This window comes from Ixodes scapularis, unplaced genomic scaffold (genome assembly GCF_016920785.2).
Source record: "Ixodes scapularis isolate PalLabHiFi unplaced genomic scaffold, ASM1692078v2 PGA_scaffold1__304_contigs__length_218370807, whole genome shotgun sequence".
NCBI classification, from domain to species: Eukaryota; Metazoa; Arthropoda; class Arachnida; order Ixodida; family Ixodidae; genus Ixodes; species Ixodes scapularis.
In genome coordinates, this window is record NW_024609846.1 from 103,347,408 (window position 1) to 103,373,641 (window position 26,234).

General features: G+C 44.3%; 1 protein-coding gene across 1 annotated transcript in view; it reads left to right on the forward strand.

The window, feature by feature from the left end:
* Window positions 1-26,234, forward strand: part of LOC8026358 (hyphally regulated cell wall protein 3) — a 203,489-nt gene that overhangs the window by 62,783 nt on the left and 114,472 nt on the right. The window contains exon 2 of the mRNA XM_042290878.1: window positions 6,113-6,296. Within this exon, the coding sequence (XP_042146812.1) occupies window positions 6,113-6,296 (184 nt within the window). The remainder of the gene's footprint in view (window positions 1-6,112; window positions 6,297-26,234) is intronic.

A 26,234-nucleotide genomic window follows, 5' to 3' on the forward strand; every position in this document is an offset into this window, starting at 1 on the left:
AGAGCGTACATTAACGCAATTAGTATCAGGTGCATATGTGCAGTGCTCAACGTACTCAACGACACGAAGCTACTGACAAACGAAACGAACCAGCGCAGCGCGAATATCACCGTGCTCCTTGCAACATATGCCACCTCAAGAGAGAGAGAGGGAGAGAGAAATAGGGACAAACTAGTTTTGCGCATTGTTCATGCGCTGCGAGAAGTTGTTAGATATGGTTGTCAGAGGGTAAAAAAATTGTTTTTCTCGGGATTGAAACATATAACAAAGAACTAATCGTTAAAGTACACACAACAATACTCTCGCGATCGCGCCGGTCGGAAAGCCATTTACCGACCGGCGTGCTCCCATTATGTGTACTCCTTGGCAGGGTGCTTTCATGTAAGCTATTTTCTTCGGTATGGCCTCTTCAGTCTTTGGCCTAAAGTATCCAGAGCGGCTGATTTCGACAGCCAATTGCCGGCTACTTCAGTGCGGTGCCGACAGTGCTTTCAGTTGCATAAAATCACGAGTTTTTTTTTTTGTTTTTTTTCCACAGTTTTCATTAGAATTTATCTGGTGTGGTGGTTCACTATCCGGAACACCAAAGATTGAATGCTTTCACCAGGATTCGAAAATCGGGTGTCGAATTTTACCATCTGGTACTGTATGACTTTCGTTAGTGTACGATTTTTGTTTGAAACTCTGGAACAAAATTAAAAAAAAAAAAAACATGCGCAAAAACAAAAAGGTAACATCGTATGCAGACTTGTACGTAATCCGTTACAGTAACGGAATTACTTGTAATCCCTTACATTTATCGGTACTTTAGTAACGGAATAATTACATATTTTCTAGAGTAATTTTAAAGTAATTCCCTTACATTTTTGACGTAACGGATTCCTTGTAATCCGTTACTTTTTTTTTAAGGTCAACCCCCCCTCCCCCCTCCCCAATTCTAAATATTTTTTTTTTCATTTTTGGAAAGTCGAGCGCAGTGACACTGTCACGCGAATCGACCAGCGCAAAGGGAGGCTTGGCACTCTTCAGTTCCGCAAACACCTATTTTTGCAACACCAAGCCCCTGTATCTATCTTTTTTTTTTTTTAGACCCTAACATCAATAGAAAAAAACCCAAATAAGCAATTCTAGAAAAAAAAAAGAAAAAAAGGGGGGGGGCAAGTCATTTCCGCTTTTTTTTATTTCCTTTTTTTGGTGTCATCCTCTCCCCGAAGACGGGGAGAGGACACCAAGTGATTGTGCGCCTCTTCGAGAAGCTCCAGGTGGTAACTGCACTGAAAAGAATTAAAAATGTCCTTCTCGGTTATAGTGACTCCGTCTACCCTACCATTTTCATAATGTCACAACACGAGACAACGCTCCGTCTACCCTACCCTTTTTGTGAGTCAGCTTTTTGCGAGCACTTATAAAATGGTAATAATCTTCCTTTCTTCTTCTTCCTGTTTTGCCCCAGCAGGACGCATCTTATCTCAAGCAGATATTTTTACAAATAAAACATAATGGTGGCTGACGTAGACTTGATATTCTGGGCTTGAGGAGAAAGCGAAATTCGTTAGTGGGGCAATAGCGTGGCTTACTTAGTACTCTGCCCTTTGCTTGCCGTGGCATCAGCGGACGTCTATCTTGAGAACACCGGAGTAAACGGCAGTCAGTCCGTGCTCCGTGCGTTTTTGAACGGCACCAAGGAAGGTACACACGACAAACGTGCGTTTACATTTTTTTGTTTTAACCGGCGTTCTAATTGTTGTTATGAGTATCCTTCTTTTTCTTTTATTACTTATATTTATATACTGGAAACGTTTTTTTATTCACCAACGTCTTAAGTGAGGCTCGAACTGTTCAGAACCAAAGGAAGAAGAATATTGAACCAGACCTTATTTATTATTTAATTATCCCCTTACTGTTACAACTATGTTTTGCTGTTGATGACTTCTACAGCTTCGCGATTTAGACAATGGAGAATTTTAGTAGATCGGTCCGATGACTCCGATAATGATATCCGATACTTCGCCACCGTCTTTGCGTATGCATCATATCGTTACTGGGTACCGTTATCGCGGGTATCGGAGGTATCGGAAGGATCTACTAAATCTCTCGAATAGGCAGCCGGCAACGGCCAGGCGGCGCCAGCAGGGTGAGAGCGCACAATTACACCCTATAGTGTTGTAACTTGGCAAACGGCGAACGATAAGCCCCAAATTGCGTGCCGAAGGCTTCGAAATGTGCACACAATATGTGTGCGCAGCGCACACATATTGGAGCATGACGCAGCGAAAAGCCTGATGCTTCTTCGGAGTTGAGGCGCGCTCCGGTGATACGCAGTCACGTCACGATTGGCCCGCCAGGGCCGTAGCTTCCACTCTACTGGCACGTTACGCGATCACGGCTTCCTGGGATACCCAGTATTTCTTGCTTCAGACGCTAGGCTAATCGGCGCCACCAGAGTAATAGCTCACATTTGTACAATGCAGCCGCCACTCCCAGGGGTACTCAATATTCCTTGCTTCAGTCGCTAGATGGCGCCAAACCAAACAGCATTGCAGGTTGCCTATATCAGGCAACGGCTGCAACGACAAAGCTTTGCTCTACATTCGAGGTAAATAGCACTTCCCTTGCTTCGCTGAAAAAGCTCAATGCAGAGCATGAAGCATTCGTGAGGAACAATATGCCACTCCCATTTAGTGCCTCAGTTCAAATGGTGTTCAGCGTAGCAGTCGATGTACTGAGTAAGAAATAACGCAAATTGTTCTGAAGAGACTTTCGAGAGCCAGCTGTTGCTCAAAATACTCAAGGTCATTAAAAGGAACAGGTGGCAAGAATAAGAACTTGAATAACCCTCTTCCCTTTGTCTCTTACTTGAGGACAATAATGTTCAAAGTAACGCCACGAAAGTAACGGATTACTTTTTGGGGTAACGGTCAGTTACTTTCATGGGAAGGTAATTGTAATTGTAATAAATTACAATTTAGCCTCGAGTAATTGTAAATGTAATTCCTTACTATTTTTCAGTAACGTGTACAAGTCTGATCGTATGTGACCGTTTTTCTTTGTAGAATTTAGCAGAGACGTTAGACCTCCGCCGGCTCATAATCGCCTGCGTACTAGCGCCAAAACGTGTATTTTAATATAATATTTTATTCTGGAATACGGATACGACGGATGTTTTGGGGAGGTTATAATCTCCGAAAGTGTTTTCCTCCACCTACTTGGGTCTCGTGTATTCTTGAACAATACTTATATATACACCAACGCGCGGTTCTGACAACACGCTGCCGTGGTGAAGCTGTCGGCCCGACGCATGCGAAGCAGACGCTCTATTTCATGCAAATTTAGTTTCTGCGCAGGTGTAGTGCCCACACCTTGGTGTGTACAAACGCTGGCTTGTTTATAAACAGCGTGTTGATATATACCGTGTTGGTGTATACACTCACGCAGACTTCTTACCCGTACAAAGCATAACAAATAGATTCAGTCATTCGTATCTGTATTTTACCGACACCTTTAAATTTTCATTTTTCCCCCAAGATGTATAGACGTTTAGGATAAACTTGAGTCAGATGTTGTAAATGCGTCTACGATAACAAGTTTTATAAGCAGTACGACACCATGGTAATTATAATTGTAATCGCACACTGTTTTGTTCGTTTGTTTTTTTTTTGTGTTTTTTTTTTGCAAGTGCATCTGCACTTTTTTGAACCACCACCCTGCCTGGGCCCAATGTTTTAAGCAAAAAATAATTGTAAAAAATTAGAATTTACGGGATATTTAGTATGCAGCACGCCTCTCGAGATTATGCTTTATTCAATAACAAAAAAGAGAAAAGAAATACACGTTTTCCCGTTGTGCAGATTTCTTTCAACAAAATCAGAATGTCTATTTGTAGAACAATACAAATCCGTGACGTTGTGGCGAAACTTGATAATTGCCCTACTATTTTTGCGCCCTTACGAGCGTGTTCATTAACTTGAAGATTGATTAAGCTAGAAGTAGATTAGTCACTCCCGTGTGTCTACATCCTCCAGCTACTGTCAACGGCGTCTACTATACTTTCGATGGGTTGGGTGCGTGACCGTGGATCTCACCGAGCTTCCTCCCGTGCGATCCTTTCCTCTTCACCCGAGCTGTCTTTTGTGTGGTTATTGTTCTCGTGATTTAAGGCCCGGGCAAATTGACTTCCCTTTATACGTCCCGCTGGGCCGCACAATGGCTCCACTTAGTCAGGCTCGCCTCCGAAACTATATACGTCTGCGAACTGGAGCAAGCAACTTACTCCGCTCTAGTTCTAGACGTCGTTCCTCAGCCTTCGTTTCGTAGTTGCTTACAGAGTTTAGGTTAGCTTCATTTGCATTTAACAAACGCGAAACCGCGATTGATGGGAATGACTTTGGGTATGACGCGAATGTTTTCTCTCCCAATTCGATGTTGGTTGTGCCATAGATTAAGGTGGGGCCTGTTAAGTCGGAGTAGATGAGGATTAAGCAAAACGTGAGACTGGCAAACGGACGGCCTCAAAGTGGGTCAAAAAGTGCAGACAAACAATAGTAGCAAACCAAATAAGACTCTAATGAATAAAGAAAGCCCATAATAAAATCACGAGAAGTATCATGTGGCAAAAATGATTTCGCTAAAAATGACAAAACAATTTCGATATTTACAATCAGCCGTTTATAAGTGCATGTATGTAGTGATTACGCAGTGAGAAGGTGGTAAGCTGGGCGAGTTGGTACTGGTTGAACATGATGGAAAAATAGCGCACAAAAAAGGTGTGTGTACTTCATCCTTTTAAAACTGGTGAATGTTCGTTTAACAATGGTGAATGTTAGTGTCTACTTCATCCTACTAAGACTGGTGAATGCGTTTGATTAAAGCGGCTTTACGTTTGATGTCCTTGCTGCGTCCCTGGTGCCAGTGTTCTCTTCCTCGAGCCTCCCGCACGTTCCCTGCTTCTTTCTTCTTTTCATCGTACAATACATTTGAGCTGTGAGTTATCACTGGTCTGTCTTTTGTGTTTCATTCCTGTCCCTCTCCTCGTTTTTCTGCGCTCTATTTTTTCGTCATGTTACGCAGTGCCTTATTCTTAAAAAAACAACTCCCACTTTCTTCATCATTGTTCCGTATATTTCTTGTGATATATAAAAAAAAATATCTAAAGAAGAATTTAAGCATGCAGGGTAGAACACAGAGAGCACATCTGTCCGGCCTCTGTCATCTTCTGTTTAAATATTTCTGAAGTGTTTACGCTATATCAACTCGCTCACATCAAAAAGGATAGTCTGTATCCCTGCAAAACATTTTCTAAGATATCCGTACTTATCTATCTTCTCAACCTTGAGCTCTTCTACGTATCTTGAGCTCAGGCCATCGTCGTTGTCAAAAATCGCGAGTGCCGATAGGTCACTCCTGCCCTGAACTCAAGACATAACATGCCTCGGTCAGCACCACAAAATATAAAATTTCTTGAAGATCTACTAACAACGCTGTCATTTCATACATCGGTACTGGTGTATGCAAATGCACAAATGTGATGGGTTCCGGTGCAGCACCGCGGGAAAAAGGTTCACGTGAATCAGCACGTGAACCTTTGCTCCAGCTGTAGTAGGAGTAATGAAAACCAATGCCACTTTTTTTAAGTTCGCCTTTGATTCACATATATTGGAGATTACAAGGATTCATGCTTAAGATCTCGTTTAATCTCCACTGGGTTTCGTTGTATTTACTCCATATGTTAAAGCCTCTTTTTGTCTTAAAAAAGAAAAAAAAAAAACACTAATGACACAGGAGTGCTGGTGAACATTGAACGCTGTCAGAACTGAATTCCATAAAATAAATAATTATGAAGTGCATCAGTAAATTTAACTAAAAGCTTCGCTTCATTAATTTGTATTCTATATTTGCACGTCTAATTAGTATGTTCCGCAAGACGTCTTGACTGACGTTGTCGTATGCTCCCTTGGCATTCAACTATGAAAGCTACAAAATCGTATCTTTCTTCATCTTTTATATGTAGTGTTAAAGAAAACAGAAAACTATCCAGCATCATCCATCGTGTGTTTCTGATTAAATTTTGAGGCTGTGCTTTCAACTCACCGGTGTCCTCCCCTCCGCGTTGCAGGGCCAACACCCCGATGGAGAACCACGTGACCCCGGTGTATCTGGCGGCCCAGGAGGGTCACGTGCCCGTGCTGCAGTACCTGGTCACCGTGGCCGGAGGGAACCTGAACGTCCGGGCCAGGGACGGCATGGCCCCACTACACGCCGCCGCGCAGATGGGGGCCCTCGAGTGCGTCAAGTGGATGGTGAGCCATGGGTCCTTCTAATATTCTACGCCTGGACAAAAATCTCTGGTCTGGACATGCCTGCCCAATAGAAAGACTAAATAAGCTAGGTTGAGAGTATCCACACCTGACTTTTTACTTAGGTTGTTGGCGTGCAGAAAGATTAAAGTTCCCTCGATACCTCACGGCAGCGGCGGCGTAGCAAAATTGCAGGTGAGATCTGTCATCTATGCGGAGCCCAAGTTCGTCTGCTTTTTGTGCAGGGGTTGCGGTGACATCAGAACGTAAAGCTCTGATTGGCTCCAATTCAAAGGAAAGTCGGTAGACCTCAAAACAGCTAGTATTGAGGTCTACCCACTATTTTACAATCAGAGCCAATCAGAGCTCGGCGTTCTGACGTCATTGCAACCCCTACGCAAGAAGCAGACGAAACTTGTGCACCGCATTGTTTCTTTGGTATTTCGTTTGCTTCTTTGTACGTCAACATCTAAAAAAAAAAAATATATGAATTGGAACTTTGTATGCCATTAAGGTAATAATTGTATATTTCAGATATCTAGTGTTTCGCGTATAAACGATTTTATGAGCAATAGTATAAATTTTATATTTTTTAACTTGCCATTGTAGCAAATGTACGCCTTGTGACTCTTTCTTGCAGACTTTCCCTAGATCAATTTATGCATCGAAAGTCTGCATTACTAACCTTCGCATAAGGGGCATTGCGGAATCACTCCTGAATTTCCGTCCACCTTGATCTTCCAGCGAAAGAGCAGCCATGCGTACCTTAAGATAACCACCTTTCCTTTCGAATTTCCCTATGTGATTAACAGATTCAGACCGCATATAGACACCATGATTGGTCGCTGAGACCTAGAGGAATAGGCTTGCAGCTCTAGCAGATGTTAGCCTAAATGGAACGTCGTGCAGTCAGATTCTATCTTTATAACCTTCTCGTTTCTTTTTCTTCTTCTTCTCTGGGCTCCCAATCGCCATCTCTGAATGTCTTGTCGGGAATGATGTCGTCAGGAATTTCTTCGGTTCGCCGTGTGTCAAGGGGGGCGCATCTTCATCTTGGTCTTACGCCAGATGGGAGTACTGATGTTTCTCGATGTTTTCCAGACAGGAGCCGGCGAAAGCTCAGGATTGCGAATGGGTGTTGCGGCAGTCGTCCTTGCTCTGTTATTCTCACTGCCGCACGGATTTCACCGTTGGTCAGAGCCAACGAAGGAATGCGTATCTGTTATCGGCAACTTCTCTTCCCGCCACAGCTCTTTTGATCCAGCGCTGCTGGAAGCCATTAATTTGTGCGGCAGTGTTCATTTAAAAAGAGGCAGGTTTGCCCCCCTCCCGCGATTGGAGCCTCTTTAAAACCTGTCGATTGGCGCTGCTATTAGCCGTAGAATGGGGTGCCTCTTTCTCTGTCAGGGTGGAGGCATTCTTCGCTGAATCGATTGCCGACGGCCGATGTGAGCATATAAATAAACTTTGGGTGGTAAAATGACATTGAGTCATCAACCAAACCTTCACGCACGCGCAAAAAGATAGCAAAATCGGTCATTTAAAAAAACAAAAAAAAAGAAGACAGGAAATTTGGGGACGGTAAAATAGCGGAGCTTTTATACCTTGGCAGCATCGCGTGTGAATTACGGTGGAGATAAGAACAAATAATGCAATTTAAATAGTTCTTAAAATTATAATTTAAATCGCATGGTTTTCCCCGCTATAACTTAAATCATAATTGAGCATTATTATCAAGTAAAAAAAAAAGAATCTCGAAAACAATTTTACTTATATTGAAAGCGTCGTTACATAATACTTTCGAGGAACACTCTTATTGGTTTCCTAGATTTGACGAAATAATCATCGAAAAGAGAACTTTCGTTAGGATGGAAATAAAAACCATCTGGCGCCGCTCACGAAGCGAAAAGCCAGGAATATAAAATTCGATATAATATACACTCCGTCCATATAATATAATAAGCCATATTTACTGAAAGCCCCAGAATAACTTTTCACTATCTGGAGTATGGAACTGGAAATTTGTTTAATCCAAATGGCACACAAAGGAATAATTTCTGAAAATCTGAAATTAAGATAAAAGCCAGATAGATTTCTAGTTCTATAATCCAGGTAGCGAAAATTTACTTCTACTGGGTTTTTTCGGTAACAATGCCCTACACTTTTTTTTTTCCTGTCCCTGGCTAGTTAGTCACTTTGTTAGTCGAGACTAACTCCACCTATACACAACGACCTCGCAGGCTTTTTCCACTGTCGTAACCGCAAATTCGGTGGCAACAACCGAAGGGACCCGCTTTATGATGTCTATCTCTTTTTACGCCCCGCATAAATTAGTAAATTCTTGAGTTTCGCAATGCGAGCGTTAAGGAGTCTCGGGCGCGGATTAGCGGCACTAATTCTCGAATGAGTTACAGCCCTGCAGATAAGCTTATCTCTCTGCGGCGGGCGCAGCCAGTCAACTTCAAAACTTGAAAAGTGGAACGCTGAAACAAAAGGCAAGCTTCGTCGTAGCGGAATGCTAAACATCCACGACTCACAAAAAAAAAAAAGAAAAAAAAAGAAGGTGTGCAGGGTTTGGTATGTAGACTACTAAAAATCAGGTGATCCGGTATATTAACACCTATTTTATTATCGTCACGTAACGTCGCGAGCTGTTTCTTGTGTAGATCATGGTATCACATCTCCCTCTGTTGACGTCTAGCGCCGTTTTTAAGGCTGCCAATCGTTCTACAAACATCACTGATTTTCTTTTTCTCTCTTGTCGTCTACAGGAAACTGGTCGGTGAGGGGATTTTTGTTTCGCAAATTTAAGTAGCTATTGATACGAGGAATATGGGACGTGTTCATTAGATATTGTATGATGTCAACTAGTCGACTTTGGTTACAGGGCGTTGACGTAATGTTTGTGGATCAAAGCACGTCCTGAAATCGTCTACAATCAGCACGCGCGCGCTAACACAGCAAAGTGGTACAAACTATGCGAAAGAAAAAATTAATAACGGAATGGTTAGAGCTTTAATCGATGAATAAAACATTTCAGTTGTTAATTTTTTTATTTGTAGCTGCCGAGATGGGGAAAAGAGAGCGGTGTCTGCGCATTGCTTTTAAGCGTTTCGTCCTTGATGCGTATATAGATAGAACATAAGTGAACTGTTGTTTAAGCTGTTCGCATTGTATTAGAGGCGCAATGAAGGAAAACGAATGGGAGTGTCTTCAAAAGTCGGACACGCAGAAAAAACAAATAAGTTCAACCGCGTTTTTTTTTTTTTTTTTTTATCGTGTAAAAGCCGATTGCATTGCGCTAACACTCTTCGAATTTGTTGCAACGTTCATAAAGACTGTCCCGAGTCAACGTTCGCTTTTCTGGTTGTTAATCCTTAACGACCCACGACATTTGTCTAAAGCGCTGTATACGCTCGCGTTTATAGGGCAATCAACGATATCTCGGGTTTCCACGCGCTGAAAAGCACCAGGTAAAACTCATTCGAAAGCCGCTCCAAATCCGCCCACGAATTTCGCAAATAAGCGCCGAGAGAAATGCCCGCGCGCTTGCTTTCTCCCGGAGCACTTGAAGAACCAATCACTGCCTTTTTTACGGAGAAAGCTCGGCAAATGGCACTTTTTTTCTGTCCACTTTTGTTTTGTTCGCATTTTGTTCCCACAGCTCGGGTTTACAAGACGTTCAAAGTTCCCCAGCTCGCCCGCGTGTTCTTTCTTCTCATTTCTAGCGAACGTATGTTGTTACCTGAAAGAGAACATTTTGCGAGGGACAGTGAGTAAGATGTTTCACATCTCACTACTGTCGAGACCGGTTATAACCAAGTCCGTTATAACTAAACAGCGACTATAGTGAAGCGATCACGATTACCCATTCCCTTCTGCACTTCGTTATAACCGAAGTTGGTTATAACGAAAGAGCGGCTACAGCGAAGCGATCAGGAATTCCCATTCCCTTGTGCACTTCGTTATATTGTAATAATATTGTTTTGTAAGTCCGAATAAACGGGGCAAGTAGGGGGACAAAAGAGGGAGAAGAGGACACAGCGCCCTGGGGATCTCAAAACGTTCTACACGTAGTGTTGCTTGTTACCCGGTACGACCGGTACAATCAGGTAAATACTACCACATGGTGTCAGAAGTGCTCCGGAAATGGAAGCCTCATCGAACTCGGAGAACGTAACGGCCCCAACAACACTGCTAGCAATGGGTTTCACGGCGCCGCCAGCCTTTGATTTCAAGCGCCCAGAAGAATGGCCAAGGTGGATCACCCGTTTTAACAGGTACCGTAGAGTTTCGAAACTCGATAAAGAAGACGAAGGATCGCAAGTAGACGCATTAATCTACTTTCTCGGTGAGGACGCGGAAGACATTTTGTCCGCCTCGGCTTTGACCGACACCGAACAGCGACAGTTCGAAGCAGTTGCCCAACTCTTCGAAAGCCACTTCGTCGGCAAGAGAAACGTTATCTACGAACGGGCCAAATTCCACCAGAAGAAACAAGAGCCGGGTGAATCTGTTGAGAGCTTCATGACTAGCCTGCATCGCCTAGTAACACATTGCGGCTACGGCGCGTTGAAAGAAGAACTCGTCCGCGATCGTTTTGTCGTTGGATTGCAAGATTCTTCGCTCTCAGAAAAACTTCAAAGCGACCCAAATCTGACACTGGAAGCTGCGTACACTCGAGCTCGACAGAAAGAAGCCGTGCATCGACAGCAAGCCGTCGTCAGAGGCGAGTCTCAAGCAGAAGACATGACGCTGGATGCCCTCCACAAAAGAATGTCAGCAAAAGAGAAAGGCGCAAAGCGGCGAGAATACACGCCGAAAAACGCTGAAAATAATGCGGCTAGAACACAGACGTGTGGAAGATGTGGCAACAGTGCACACGAAAAGTCCAAGTGCCCCGCAGCGGGATCAATCTGTCGGAACTGCGGAAAAAAAGGTCACTGGCAACACGTTTGCTTTAAGAAGCTTAGGAATGAGGGCAAGAGCACCCTAAAAGAGGTGACTCTACAGGACCCAAATGAAGCGCCAAACTGGATGATTGGAAGCATCCACGCAGCTGAAGGAAGTGCGTGGAAAGTCAAACTGCGAGTCAACGGAACGCCTGCTACGTTCAAGATAGACTCTGGTGCAGACGTCAGTGCCATGCCTCCAAACACTGTCCCAAGCAAGGTGACCCTTGAGGAGACAGCTGCCAAGCTCTACGGTGCGAACAGGCAGCAACTCGAAGTGTTGGGCGAGTTTCAAGCGACAATACAACATAACAATAAGTCTATACAGCACGTGATCTACGTAGTGAACGGCCTGGAAGAGCCTCTTTTGGGAAGAAAAGCCAGCAGCGAATTGGAGCTGATCCAACTTCTGTGCGCAGTCTCGGGCCAAACAGCCTAGAGGTACCATGAACAATACCCTGAGTTGTTCCAAGGTCTCGGAGAAATGGCAGGAGAGTACAAAATCAAACTCTCGAAAGACGCCACGCCAGTCTCCGTCCACACATCACGGCGTGTACCCCTGGCACTGATGACGAAAGTACAAGAGCAGCTGGCAAGCATGCAGAAAGATCGAATCATAAGGAAAGTTGAAGAGCCTACACCATGGTGTTCTGCAATGGTTGTTGTGCCCAAGCCGAACGGAGAAGTACGGATCTGCGTGGATTTGACGCACCTCAACAAGACCATAGAACGCGAAAAGCTAGTTTTGCCCTCTGTCGAAGAAACACTGGGACGGTTTTCACGCACATCACTATACACAAAACTAGACGCCAAGTCCGGATTTTGGCAAATTCGGTTGGCAGAAGAGTCACAAACTATGACCACCTTTATCACACCTTTTGGCAGATTTTGTTTTCAACGATTGCCGTTTGGAATTTCTTCCGCCCCAGAGTATTTTCAACGAAGAATGAACGAGATCCTGGAAGGAATCCCAGGAGTCCTATGCCATATGGACGACATCCTAATCACTGGTGCCAAAGAGAAAGAGCATGATGAGAGGCTAGAGGAAGTCCTTAAGAGGTTGAAAGCAGCAGGTGTCCGACTCAACGACAAATGCGAGTTCAAGCAAAAGTCCATAAAGTTCTTGGGACACATCGTCAGCCAGGAAGGGATCAAGCCAGACCCACAAAGGGTCACAGCCATCTCCAATATGCCAGCGCCAACGACAGTGACCGAAGTGAGACAATTCATCGGAATGGCAAACCAAGTAGGACACTTCATCCCCCATCTTTCCGAAAAATTGAAGCCTCTGCGTGACCTTCTCAAGAAGGCAAGCGAGTGGACGTGGGACACTGCACAGAAAATAGCATTCAATGCGGTGAAAAAGGACATCCAGGAGGCAACAGCCCTAACACTGTATGATCCGCAACAAGAAATTATTGTTTCAGCAGATGCTTCGTCTTACGGTTTGGGGGCAGTGCTACTACAAAAGGACAAGAACGGAAATATTCGACCAGTAGCCTTCGCTTCGAAAGGACTGAGTACCACAGAAACAAAATACGCACAGATTGAGAAAGAAGCGTACGCCGTGACATGGGCATGTGAACGATTCGAGAAGTTCCTGCTAGGAACGCAGTTTCACATCCAAACAGATCATCGTCCACTCGTACCTCTTCTTGGGTCCAAAGAACTGGATGCGATTCCAGCCAGAGTTCAGCGATTCAAACTGCGGCCGATGAGATTCTGCTACACAATCTCACACGTGCCTGGAAAAGAACTCTGGACGGCCGATGCCCTGTCAAGGTCACCTGTTGAACCTCCAGACAATATGGAAGAAGAAACCGAGGCTTTTGTGCAAGTCGTCCTTCAGTCAGTCCCTGCATCCCGAGAGTACCTGATCGAGGTAAAGAAGATGCAAGAGGACGACCCCGTCTGTACTAAAGTGAGGGAGTACTGTGAAGAAGGGTGGCCAACTAGCAAGCAGCAAGTGCCAATTGAGATCACCCCATATTTCCAAGAAAGACACAACCTCACGGTACAAGAAAACCTACTCGTGAGAGGCAACCGCCTTGTGATACCAAGTCAAATGAGGAAGCAAGTCTTGCACCGACTGCACGATGGCCATCAGGGTATCTCGAGATGCCGGCAACGAGCCAAGATGTCAGTTTGGTGGCCAGGACTAAGCTCTCAGATGGCTGATGTTGTCACAAACTGTCTCAGCTGCGCACACGAGCGGGTACCAAAAACACAGCCGATGATCGCGTCTGAGCTACCAGAGAGACCATGGCAACGAGTTGGGACCGATTTGTTCGAGTTGAAAGGAGCCCAATATTTGCTCGTCGTAGACTACTACTCGAGGTACGTGGAAATAACCATCGTCGTAGACTACTACTCGAGGTACGTGGAAATAACCAGACTGAGACAAACCACTTCAGAAGCAGTCATATCACATCTCGAGGCTCTATTTTCACGTCACGGAATACCTGAGGTTCTGCGGTCAGACAACGGTCCACAATTCAGCTCCAAGCCATTCGAAGGCTTCTGTAAGGATTACAAGATCGAGCACGTTACAAGCAGTCCACATTATCCGCAAAGTAACGGGGAAGCTGAAAGAATGGTCAAGATAGCCAAAGACATCATCAAGAAGTCTGAAGATCCCGAGCTTGGATTACTGGTCTACAGAACAACACCAGGACCTTCTGGATACAGTCCGGCACAGCTTCTGATGGGAAGGCAGTTGCGAACCACACTGCCAGTATTGGCTTCTACACTCTTGCCAAGACTGCCCAACCATGAGGAGTTCCGGAAGAAGGATCGAGAAGAAAAAAATAAGCAAGCGGAAAACTACGACAAGAGACACGGAGTGTGCCGAAAACAGGAGTTAGATATCGGCAGCGAGGTATGGGTAAGAGACAGCAAAGCAACTGGAACAATTACGGGCAAGAGACCAGAACCTCGATCCTACACTATCAGGACAAGGTCAGGATATCTCCGCCGGAATACACATCACCTGGTTCGAACCAAACCCAAACCAACCGACCAAACACATCCTGAAGCAAGCACACCAGAATTCAGTGTTCCTCCTACAGAAGAAAACATCCCAAAGACCCGGTCCGGACGGACCATAAGAAAACCAAAAAGATTTGGCGAATGACTTTTGCGTGGGAAAAAGAGATGTAATAATATTGTTTTGTAAGTCCGAATAAACGGGGCAAGTAGGGGGACAAAAGAGGAAGAAGAGGACACAGCGCCCTGGGGATCTCAAAACGTTCTACACGTAGTGTTGCTTGTTACCCGGTACGACCGGTACAATCAGGTAAATACTACCACAATATAACCGAAGTGGGTTATAACAAAATAACGGCTACAGCGAAGCGATCATGATTTCCCATTCCCTTCTGCACTTCGTTATAACTAGGGCTCCGTGTTTTCGGATAAATCCGAAAAACTCCGAAAAACACCCACCGGTAAAGCTTTTGTCAATTCGGATTTATCCGATAAACACCGAATGGTTATGTGTCTACGTAACCCCCCCCCCCCCCCCTCCCTGTTGTCAAAAGGGGGTTTTACGGCTGGTCCCTTCAAGATTAGTTCAGGAAAACAGGTCATCGTAACATTGGTGTCACGACAAAAGCCACTCTTTTGGTTTCCAGTTTGGGCCATGGGATTTGGAATTTAGAGAAAGGAGAAGGTATGTTTCTGGGGATAACAGTGAAAGCTATGGACCATGGAGATGGCATAAAATAGGCAAGAGGGGCAGTGGAAACTTCGCTATTACATCCTTAACCACTCCACCTCGCGCGGCCGCGGGATAGATTGATGGGATGACTACGAGCTTCCTTGCGGCCACCTCCGGCAGTTTATTGATTTAAGGTATCGACGTTTATCGAAGCGCCACTTGTGTGCGACTTTTGTCGTGAACAAATTAGTATTCTCAATGGCAATGGCACCGACGCCAAATTCAACTGAAGAAATCTTAATTGATACGAGCTCGTTTTGTTTTTTATCTGGCTTACGTTTGCATCCGGTTATTATTTATTATTTTTTTTTAATAGGGTGCACTGCAAAAGTAATCTCCGAATTTCGAAAAACTGGGGATTTACGAAAACTAAACTCCGATAGACACCGAATTTTGGCTAAAAAAATAAACTCCGAAAAACACCCTCCGAATTTCACGAAAACTAAACTCCGAAAACACGGAGCCCTAGTTATAACCGAAGTCGGTTATAACGAAATGTCGGATATATCGAAGTGATTTCCGATTTCCGTTGACTTGGTTATAACCGACCTCGACACTACTCGTATATCATTACAAACACGACACGGAGTTTCTCTGCAGACACAATGACCGAATTGTGTGCGGAAATGACTCAAGCATCTTAGAGGCATGTTATGCCTCGTACGTGCTTCGAACATCAGCTGCAGACAGTTTCTTTTCTTTTTTTTTTGTATGGCTGTTTTGACCGCCATGCAAGGAAGCAACACTCCTCTGTAGACAGGGTCTGCAAACTGTCTTTTGCGCGATGTATTATCGTTGTGACCGTGGGTTTGATTTCAAGGTGTAAAGGTTCGGGCTCCACAATCGCCCAGCTCTCTCAGTAGGACGCGGCGATTGGCTCTTTAAGTGCTTTGCGGAAAAGTAAGCGCAGGGATGTATTTTTAGAGTGGAGAACGTCGTACCATCAACGAGCCATTTTGTTTTACGCTGTTGTTCTTTTTTCACCGGAAATGGCGTTATTAGGTGCGTTTGTACCACTCAAGTAATGCTTTAGTATAGGAAGATTTCAGGGATTTCGCTGGCCGAAAGACGAGACCAGAACTTTCAGCAGGGACATATATTCGCGTTGAGAATCTCGCTAGGGGCGTTTCTGTTTCCCTCACTATGGGCAGTTCACGTGCTACTCACGCGGTTAGGTTTTTATTTTCATAGTGCATAGAAGCTTGCTATTCGTCCACGCTTGCGCAAGCAGAGCAAGTTGAAGTAACCTCACTCTGGGTTGGGAAAAAAAATTCCACCAAGCGGCGATGCCCGAACTTCTCGCCGAGAGTAAACAAATGTTTGTTAGCATATTCAGATACATAATTCATGTTTAAAACTACGTTTGCACGACAAAAGAAAATCATAGCAACGTTTTCTTCTTCTCTTTACTACAGGTTATTAAAAAAAAGTTACTCGCACAAGTATTGATGAGAGCCAAATATATTTGCAATGGGGTTTGATCGTAATAAACTTGTTAGTAAAAAAAGAAATCATGTTCGAGTTGATATTTATAAATGTTTAATAATCTTTCAATATCTACTAAAACTATAATCAAGATGTCTACACAGACTAGTATAATTATTGACGGAGCGACATGCGCGTAATGTCTATTATTAATATTGAAAAAAAAAATACACTACGCATATTCAATACGTTATCTTCAGAGCTATTGCATATGCATATTGTTCATTTCTATGCCCCGAATTATTGCGCCTGTGATTTTAAGCAGAGCACAAAGATAACAGACGCTTGCAGGAAGAACTAACCGGGACAAGCGTCGAAGGGGCAGCCGATGTGTGGCTCTTGAACTGTGCTTCCTCGTGTGTGGTTTCCATAATTACTTTGACAACCATGTCTTAATTATATATATAAAGAATGAGGACAGACTGACCTTGTGCTAAAGAAAGAGGAAATGTACAAGGAGGCTTCTCGTAGTTTGTGTTGCTTTGTCTACTCCTGTTTGACATTTTAAGGATATTACTAGATAATAGATACTAGTTGCCACTGAGCGCCTTAATTACGAAGCTGGCTTCTGTACTCTAGTTGTTACATTTTGTTTATTGAAGTTTTTAGTTCGTGCTCAAACACCATCATGCAGAAACGCCGGTTACCGCTATTCCCATGGGGCTGATTGTTTTTTTTGTTTGTTTTTGTTTTGTTTAGAGGATAGATACTTCAGGCCATTGAAGTCCCAAGTAGGAGTGGGGTACATCATATGCATTCGCACATACAACAACAAACAAATATCGCGACATTAAAAAGGTTTACAACAATCAACTAGCAGGCCTACAGGATATATATAAAAAAGGGGGAGGGGGGAGAATAGCAACCATCAAGCAGCATGTAGTGCAATCATGCAGTAATACAAAATGATCTATACAGATGTAGCACGAAGGTTTATACGATCTTAAAGTTCATGCTAAAATGATGAACATGCAGTAATATACAAAGGAACATGCTAGTCATCAAGACGCTCAAGACCCTGCACAAAGTTGGTGTCGTTAAATAGTTCGAGAGGTAAGCTGTTCCAGTCGCTAATAGTGCGGGAGAAAAAGCTAAACTTAAACATATTAGTATGCGCAAAAATGGGTGTTAATGAAAACTGATCTCTGTACCGCGTAGATCTTGACTCTAAAGGGGAAATATATTGCAATGGGTCTATACGAGTTTCCCTTGTTGAAGATGAAACAAGAATTTTAATCGTGCCAGTTTCCTTCTGGTCTGAAGGGTGTGTATTCCATTAGCCTGTATAAGTTGAGACGGGGAATCCAACCTTCTATATTTCCCATAAATAAACCAAACTGCTCGACGTTGCACCATCTCCAACTTCCGGATGTCTTTCTGAGTGAATGGATCCCAAACGACATTTGCATACTCCAACTTGGATCTTACTAATGAATAGTGAGCCTGCAGCTTAACCTGAATCGGAGCGTCTTTCAACTTTTTCTAATGAAGCCCAACTTCCTGGATGCCGAGGCACAAATATGGTTTATATGATGAGACCATGAAAGTGTGTCTGATATAACTAAACCAAAGCATTTACATTCCCGCTCCACAATACCGGGGTTTCCGCGATCTTGTAAATGTATTCAAAGGTTGTTGTTTTTTTTGTTTTTTTAAATACGTAAAAGTGTTGATTTAGCAGAATTAAGCTTCATTTTCCAGTTATCACAACATGATACAACTGACTGCAAACTATGGTCTAGCAATAACTGATCCGAGCTTGACTTTATTTATTTGAAAATAATGCAATCGTCGGCAAAAAGACGTATATGGACACCTATGTCAATCATTGAAACAATATCGTTTCCAGGAACAAAAGAGGACCTAAAACGCTCCCTTGGGGGACCCCTGACGTTACAGGCAGAACGGGAGAGAGGCAGCCTCAGACAGAAACAGACTGTGTGCGATGTGATAAGTATGCGGCAATCCAGTTAACAAAACCATGTGGAAGACCAAGCTGTTCAAGTTTAAAAATCTGTTGTTCATGAGGCACCTTATCGAAAGCTTTGCTGAAGTCCAAGAAAAGCACATGAATTTGACTTCCCCTATCGAGGATCTGCGCAAACTCATGGATGGTAGTAACGAGTTGGGTAGTAGTTGATAAGCCTTTGCGAAACCCATGTTGAAACTGTGTTAGAAAAGTACGGCTATCCAGCACTTGGTTTATTTGACCGCAGATGATATGCTCTATCAATTGACACGAAGAAGAAGTTAAGGAAATGGGACGGTAGGTTCTCAACTGCTAGGTGATCACCTTTTTTGTGCACAGGTACTACTATGGCAGTGCGCCAGTCTTCTGCCAGCGAGCTGTTCGAGTATGATGTACGAAAAATAATGAGAATAAAATGGGCTAGGGACTCCGCGTAGCGTCGTAAAAACGTGTTTGGAATCTTATCAGAACCAGCACTTGTTTTCGTTTTGGGTGACAACAACAAAGAAACTATGCCGTGATAAGTTATGAAAGAAACGACATAATCATGGTTACAGTTATCGGAAAGAACTGACGAAAATGCTTATTGAAATGGCACGTTATAACACCAGGGTTAGTAGAGAATGTGTCATTCACCATAATTTGCTCAACGGGTTTTCTTTTTTTTTTTCAGTCAAGTAGCGCCAAAACGTTTGATGGTCCTGGTATTACTCTAGCTCACTCAACCGACTTATACCGGGAGCGTAAGACCGTAATCGGATAACTTTGTAGGAAAATTCAATTATACACCTAAACTCAGGCCGCAACAAACACAGAATGTACACGTTAAGTACAGTGAGCTTTCTGAGCTTGGGCAGGTGGCTACGTCCATTCCGAATAATGCCTAGTTAGTCCGAGCTCGGGCACGGAGTTTCCATCCTCTAAGCTAAAAATGTGCAACTCAGCTTCTGTTTTGTTTATAACACTTCAGCTTCGTCTACGCTCTGAGAAAAGTTCGTGAGTTGGCTTTCCAGCAGAACGCGGAGATAGCCAATCACGTCACACAACAGAAAGATCCCAGCCAATGACGAAGCTCGGAATGAGATTAAATCAAAGTAGTGCGATGTTTGCAGAGACAAGAAGCCTGGTGTTTGACTTGCTCAGTGTCCGAACATGGAAGTTTACATATCTAATCGTATTTTTAGCTTTCTGTAGCAACATTTTGAAGTATGACGTACTATGAGTTGGACGACGAAAAATAAAGTAGATAGTTGAAACATAACTACAATAAAAGAAAGTACAGCCATTAGACAAGTAGAATATTTGCACGCATACCTTGAATTTAGTGCCTTCCAATCCGCAAATAAAACAAGTTGCTATATTGCCCCAACCCAGCTTGCACCAGGACTCAACATGGCGGCTGCCACGAGAACAAAACACTGATCTCTATGACGATTTACTGGATCGGATTGCACCTCCGCCAATGCGGCCACCGGTCGGCCATCTTATGTCACCCGCTCCAGCGGTGTCAAGCCTAGACAGCTACTATGGTTAGCATCTGTAGGTCACGTGATAACAGACGCAAAGGTCACGTGACCACTGCCTTGACAATGCTTCAGCGGGTGACGTAAGATGACCGACCGATGGCCGCGATCGCGCAGTGGACCCGAAGCGAGGATGCACGATTCAGCAAATCGTTATAGAGATCAGTGAAAACAAAACTGTCTATAGTTTTCCGTGGTTAGCTACCTCCAGGCTCTGCAGCTAAGCGAGCTCGTAGACCTTTGTTAGACCGCATAGTCATTGCAGATTTCATCTTGCGCCTCGCCGATAAAGCGGACAGAAAGACGAAGGTTAATATACGCATGTTCCGTATATTTAGACTGTCTTTAGATTTGCGATCTCGTGCGATTCGCGTCTTCGAAAAATAAAATCGAGTATAAGCGAGCAAGATCCTTGTAGATCCTTTTATCAGCATCGGCGAAAGTAGCTGTCTTCGCGAACGCGAACGAACTTCAAGAGGCTGTCTTAGGTAGCCAAATGGATGCCCCGCATACGCAGACTTGTAGTAACGCAAAATTGTGTCGATATCGTGACTACTTGATACTCACACCGTCTAAGTCGAGTAGCTAGCTCCGAGTGCAGACGACCTCGAGCATATTATAAACGTGTCCTCCAATCTTCACGCGTCTTTGAGGCTTGTGTTTCTCTCAATAATATTCTTATTTTCGTGCCGCAGTGAAAGAGTCGCGTGCCTGGCGGACCTCAGAGCACGCGTATAACGGGGCAGCAGTTCCGTACCGAACATCTATCTTCCGCCAGCGCTGCGCCCAAGGAGAGACCGCAGAAACAGCGGGGCCACTTATGTAAATCCGGCGTGTATGCGGGCACACACGCGAGCACGCCGCCCCTTGCTCGCGCGTAAATTACGAATGCCCGACTCTGCTGCGACTCGGTGCTAAACGAATCTAGCTCCCTTCGACCTCGTACACAACGGCGCTACAAACAAACAGACTCCGAGACGCGGTGGCGGTCTAGTTCAATGCGCGAGCTGCAGTGTGTATGTGTGATCGAGCATAAGCAACCGGTTCTCCTCCAGTAGAACACAGCACGCGTCGGTGCTAACGCGGAAGTTTCTTTTTTTTTCTTCTTCTGTTTAGTACAGAGTAGTATAGTCGACGAGAAGCATGTTCACTACTGTTGGGGGATCGGTGACCGAGGGGGCTAGCGCTCAACAGCTCGGAGCACGTAAAGCGAATGCTCGCGCCGCAGGAGCCAGGATCCTGGGTTCAATCGGCACCCCTGCCCGTTTCGATCTGGATAAGTATCGTACCGGCGCGCGGTCGTGTATAACTACAGTGTGGTGCACGTTCAAGACCGCAGGCAAGCAGTTGTGCCGCACTGGATAAATTGCTTTTCTACAGTGAGTAACAATGGTCACCACGTTCTGTCGCCCTGTTCTGGGTAACAATTTCGTCATGTTCTGCTGTATAAACATTTAACGACTAATTTGTTTGTTTTGTTTTTCACCACTGTTCGCACTTTCTGTCAGTCGAAAAAGCGAAAAGCATGTATTCGCCTAGTATTTTTGCAGGTCCGACGGTGCGGGAAAAGGAAGGGGGGGGGGGGGGGGGGGGGTTACGGTTACGTGAGGCTGGACATTACAAGGAAGGGCGCGAACGAGGAAATATAAAACACGTTAACAAACGTGAGACATCCTACGACTGCACAGGGGCGTCTATTTATATGTTTTATTCAAAACAAGTCGAAAAGAAAGCTTGTGAACATCGGTAAACTAAGCCCACGTAGTTTACCAATTTATCGTTAATTCCTTCATTAGTGTGGCCCTTCAAAAAAATCTTTCGAAACTGCTTTTTTGAAACGTTGATGAGAATAGGTAATGTATTCATATATCTAAAATCACTGGATCCTGGGAAAGTAGCGCCATTGCTTTTCCTGCCTGCTTACAAGTCATGAACAGATGGTAACATACAAACAATCGGTCTCTGTTGCAATGAAAATCGCCATTTCGGTTCATTCTAATCTTCGAAGCTTTCAAAAGGTCGTTCTAAACCAGCCGCGCAAAGATCACTATGGAGCATCGCCGTACTGAAAACGTTCCTCGCCCATATAAGCGTTTTTGGCGCTTTCTATTCAATCAACATATGAATCGTGCTTATCTCCACATATCTCTAAAATGACATCGTTCTTCTTGCATAATTCAAGACATGAAAATTATTTTTTTTTTTTAATATCGACAAGTGCCGACGTGCACTCGACGGCAGCAGCCTACCTTTCCCCGCGAATGCGAGTAGGCTCCCGAGGCAAAGGAGAAACTGCTCATTACACGACCAAATTGGCGACTTGGCTCTATATATACTCACCTAGGATCCAGTGTCTTTACATATAAACCAATCCCCTGAATTTTTTTAATCTTCTTTTTTTTTTAACATGGGATTATTGTAATTTATATTTAAAGATAAGAAAGGGCACTTTTTTGTATTAGAATCGTGACATATACAAAATACGAACAACAATCTGAACCGATCCACCGGAACGCTGCCAAGTAGCTATAGACGCTTTCAGGCAGCTGTGCATGGGCGCCGCCATAGCCGAGCTTCAGTTTTTGTCCCTCTTATTCCGTTCGCTCCACTTCATCATTACCACAGCAAGGCGGTCATTGCCATTTTAAGTGTTACTGTGTCCTTCTCCCCAGCATGGGCTCTTGTGGAGACCCGACAACGCCCGCTTCAGTGGCTCGGTATCTCGGTAAAACAAGAGAAGATCGGCTATGGCGGCTCAATCTGGCGCGCGCTGAAAGCGTGTAGATACACGGACTACGACGACACACACACAAACAGAAGAAGAAAATATTGCTGCGAGAAAGAAGAAGAAAACGACAGCTTTCTACCTTTGGGCCCCCCTACAGTCACCCGTGAACAAAGAGCCGAGTTGGCTTCGAAACGTCGGGCACAGTGAAGAAATTGGTTAGAGTCTACTAAGTACCTTTTCTTATTACTTACCTAGCCAGACGGAGTTTCGCCGGAATGTTTACATTTATATTTAAAGAAAGAATTCATGAACGCGAAAATACACGACACACACTTCAACGTGACGTTGTCATTTTCCTCGCCATCCCGGAAGTGTCGTTTTCAGTTTTTCACGGGTTTCTTTCCTACTTGCACCCAGCTAGCTGCCTAGGTCATGGAGGTTTTATATAAAGAGGATGCTCAGTGACTGTTCTCTCTCGTATTTCTCAATTATTTCTTATTTTTCCCTAATTATACAGTTTTTTTTCTTTTTTTTTCTTTTTTTTGCGGTGATAAAATTTGCAGAAGTCATGAGACGCCATTGTACGCGGTGGCCGTCATGAAAACTGTCGGAAGCAAGATGTCAGGTACAGACACTGTTAGCACAAACAAGCCATCGCCGGTTTCTTTTTTTTTTTTCTAATACTTTAGGGCTGGCATCAAAACTACTCTGGTGGTAGACAGTGCTGCGCACTTAAAGAACTAAGCTAAGCGATAAAATTTACTGCCCTTTCAAAATAAAACGAAAAAAAATCGCCAATGTCGTGTTCGCGTTAAGAGTGTCACACAATGTACCTCTTTTTCGTTCGCTCTTTTCAGTATCTAAACATAATCAAAACGTTTTTTTTTTATATGTCCAGAATCACAACTTTCGTTGCTAGAGCTATTCAAATCAGGAATGAAAATGTTTCAGAGTTTCAGAATCGCTAATATCCTAATTCGTCACCAAAAAAAGAAAAGAAAACGAAGGAAATTAATAGGCGAGTGCCACTTGTCCTTGAAGGGCGATGTTCGCGACCGTTTCGCGGTCCTCGGGGATAGCGCCATCGCCTATCAAAACGATAGGCAGCTGAACGAACCGCGTGAAACGGGATCATGATGCTAGGCAAGTGATGCGCAAATAACTCTACTTCTGTAAGCCACGGATATTCAAGTTAAACTCCATTTTTACCGAAACAAAAACTAAGAAGTACAACGCGTCTACTTTCCCGGAAAGCACTACACTCGGTGCCCCTGTAACACTAACTGCAATAAAAAAAAAATATATTGTGAGCCAGAGAAAGATGATATTGTCTGCTTTCTTTCTGACACGGTTTGTTGTCGTTGTTTTTTTTATTACAACAAATGTTTTAGGCGCGCCTAACCTAATTTCTTGATTTTACTAATATTAGGGCTTTGTTGGGCCTCGTATTACATAAAAATTGTGTTTTTCCCTCTCAAACTGCATTTCCCTTTCTCGATCGAACTCCTGTTTATTGACGAAAATAATCCTTGGAGAAGGGGAACAAGAAGGACAAAGGACAAACACAAATGCCCAAACACAGCTAAGTGACTGGTGCGCGATAAAAAAAATCCGCCTGGTCCGGGTATCGAACCCCGGGTTCCATACCCGGACCAGGAGGATTTTTTGGTTCTGAAGAGAGGGTACTTTAGTTTCCCTCGAAATAACGGACTACTGTCAAAAAGGGGTTCTACTTCTTAGCTCGTTAATGTTCGTTCAGGACAACGCTTCATGGCCCCTTTGGGTCACGACAAAAGCCATTTTTCTGGATTCGAGCTTGGACCATATATACTATTTGTGCCTCTTAGAGGAAGGAGGACTAGCGTTTGTACAACACAAAAAATGATACGAGCCCGTAGATTTCAATGAAGAGGGAGGGCAGCTGAAACTTTCATGCTTCCCTACAGCTATACGCTTAGGAGTTCAGTAATTTCCAAGAAACTACTGTTATTGAGGCAGCGCGTCTTGGCAATGTTTTTCGGGGGAGATAGTATTGAAAACGGCAAGGGCGCAACTGCCCAATGCGGCTGCAGAAATACAATTCAATATGATGAGTTCTAATGAACTTGTGGCACGTTTCTGTCCGGGCTTTGTTTACCCTGTTTTCAATTTTCTCGAGCAAAAAAAAAAAAAAAAAAAAAAAATAGGAACACAGCAAAAATTAAAGTCCAAATTTATCAAAATTCAAAATCTATATTAAAAAATGCACTCCAATAAACCGCAAATTTTCAGCGAAACATTAACTCTGAAAGGCACGCTTCGAATTCTAAGAAAAACTCCGAAAACACGTCATCCCAACTATAAAGTGCCTGAACAAAGTGCCTTCCCCTCCCAGTAAAGAACGGCCGTCTATGAACTAGTGGACTTGATTCTTGGTTGTAATACCGCTGCGTCGTCATTGCTGAATGTTGCGAACTGGTTCCGATACAAAATACTTTTTTTAATACAAATTTTTGCTTAACTATAAAAAAAAGATTAATAAAAACATTGCGATCGTTTAAAGTGAGTGGCCTCGTTCAATTCAATCCTCGAAAATTAAAACAATTGCGTGCGTGCAAAGGTCAGCGGCCTCATTCAAAGTTAAGTGGTTCTACGCCGAGCATAAAGCGGTGGACCTCACCCAGCGTCCAGCCAGCAGCAGTGGGCAAGTGGGCAGTTTTAAACGACGCCGGACACCTCGCTCGAGGCGCCCAATGTGGCGCAGCACTTTCACCGCCACGCAACCCGCGAGCAGCTCCTTCCTCTTGTCCTCTTTCGGCCTTCGACGCCCGGGCGCAGGCCGCGAGCAACGACGACATTGCTCCGGGCTCTGGGGATTTGATGCCGAGTCTCCGCAGTTTTATCTTTCCTGAAAACAACGCGCTCGAGCGATCGGCGAGCGTATATCGACGTGAATCGAAGAGAAAGCGAAGCAGCGAGAAAAGCGAATTAACGGAACCGGTGGCGTCGCCAAACGACTTTGCTTGTGTTTACGGGTGGCCTTTTTTTTTTTTTTATTCATTTTCTTTTTCTCTCTCACCCTTTTCCGTTGTAATTCTTTTCTTTGTTATTAGTTTTTCTGTCCGTCCTCGCCACTGGGAGTTGTGGCAAGCGAGCGCGAATGCGCGCGGTCTCCTTACCAGGCGGCCGAGTTGAGCTATTGCGGTTTGGGGACATCATAAGTCCGCTCTCCCTACCGCTCGGTCGTCGTCTCGATCTGGGACATCCGATCCCCAGATTACGAGAACTGGAAGCCGTCCGCGAATTAAACCGCTCAGTGCGCGAGTCGGAATCCGATCGTGACGGAGGGTTCGGTGCGCGCTGGGACCGCCAACGGAACAACTGCACACATGCCGTCGAGAAAGAAGACTGCGGCAGCAGACACCGCCACCACTGCTGCTGCCAGGACGCGGAATTGCGCCGTGTTGCCGCACCGCATCTCCACGTAATCGTTGACAACGCCAAGGGTGATACGTGATCTCTCGGAACGCGTTGTGGTTTATCAATCGGTCCACGTCCACGATGCTGGCAGCTGCCGCCTCTCCAAC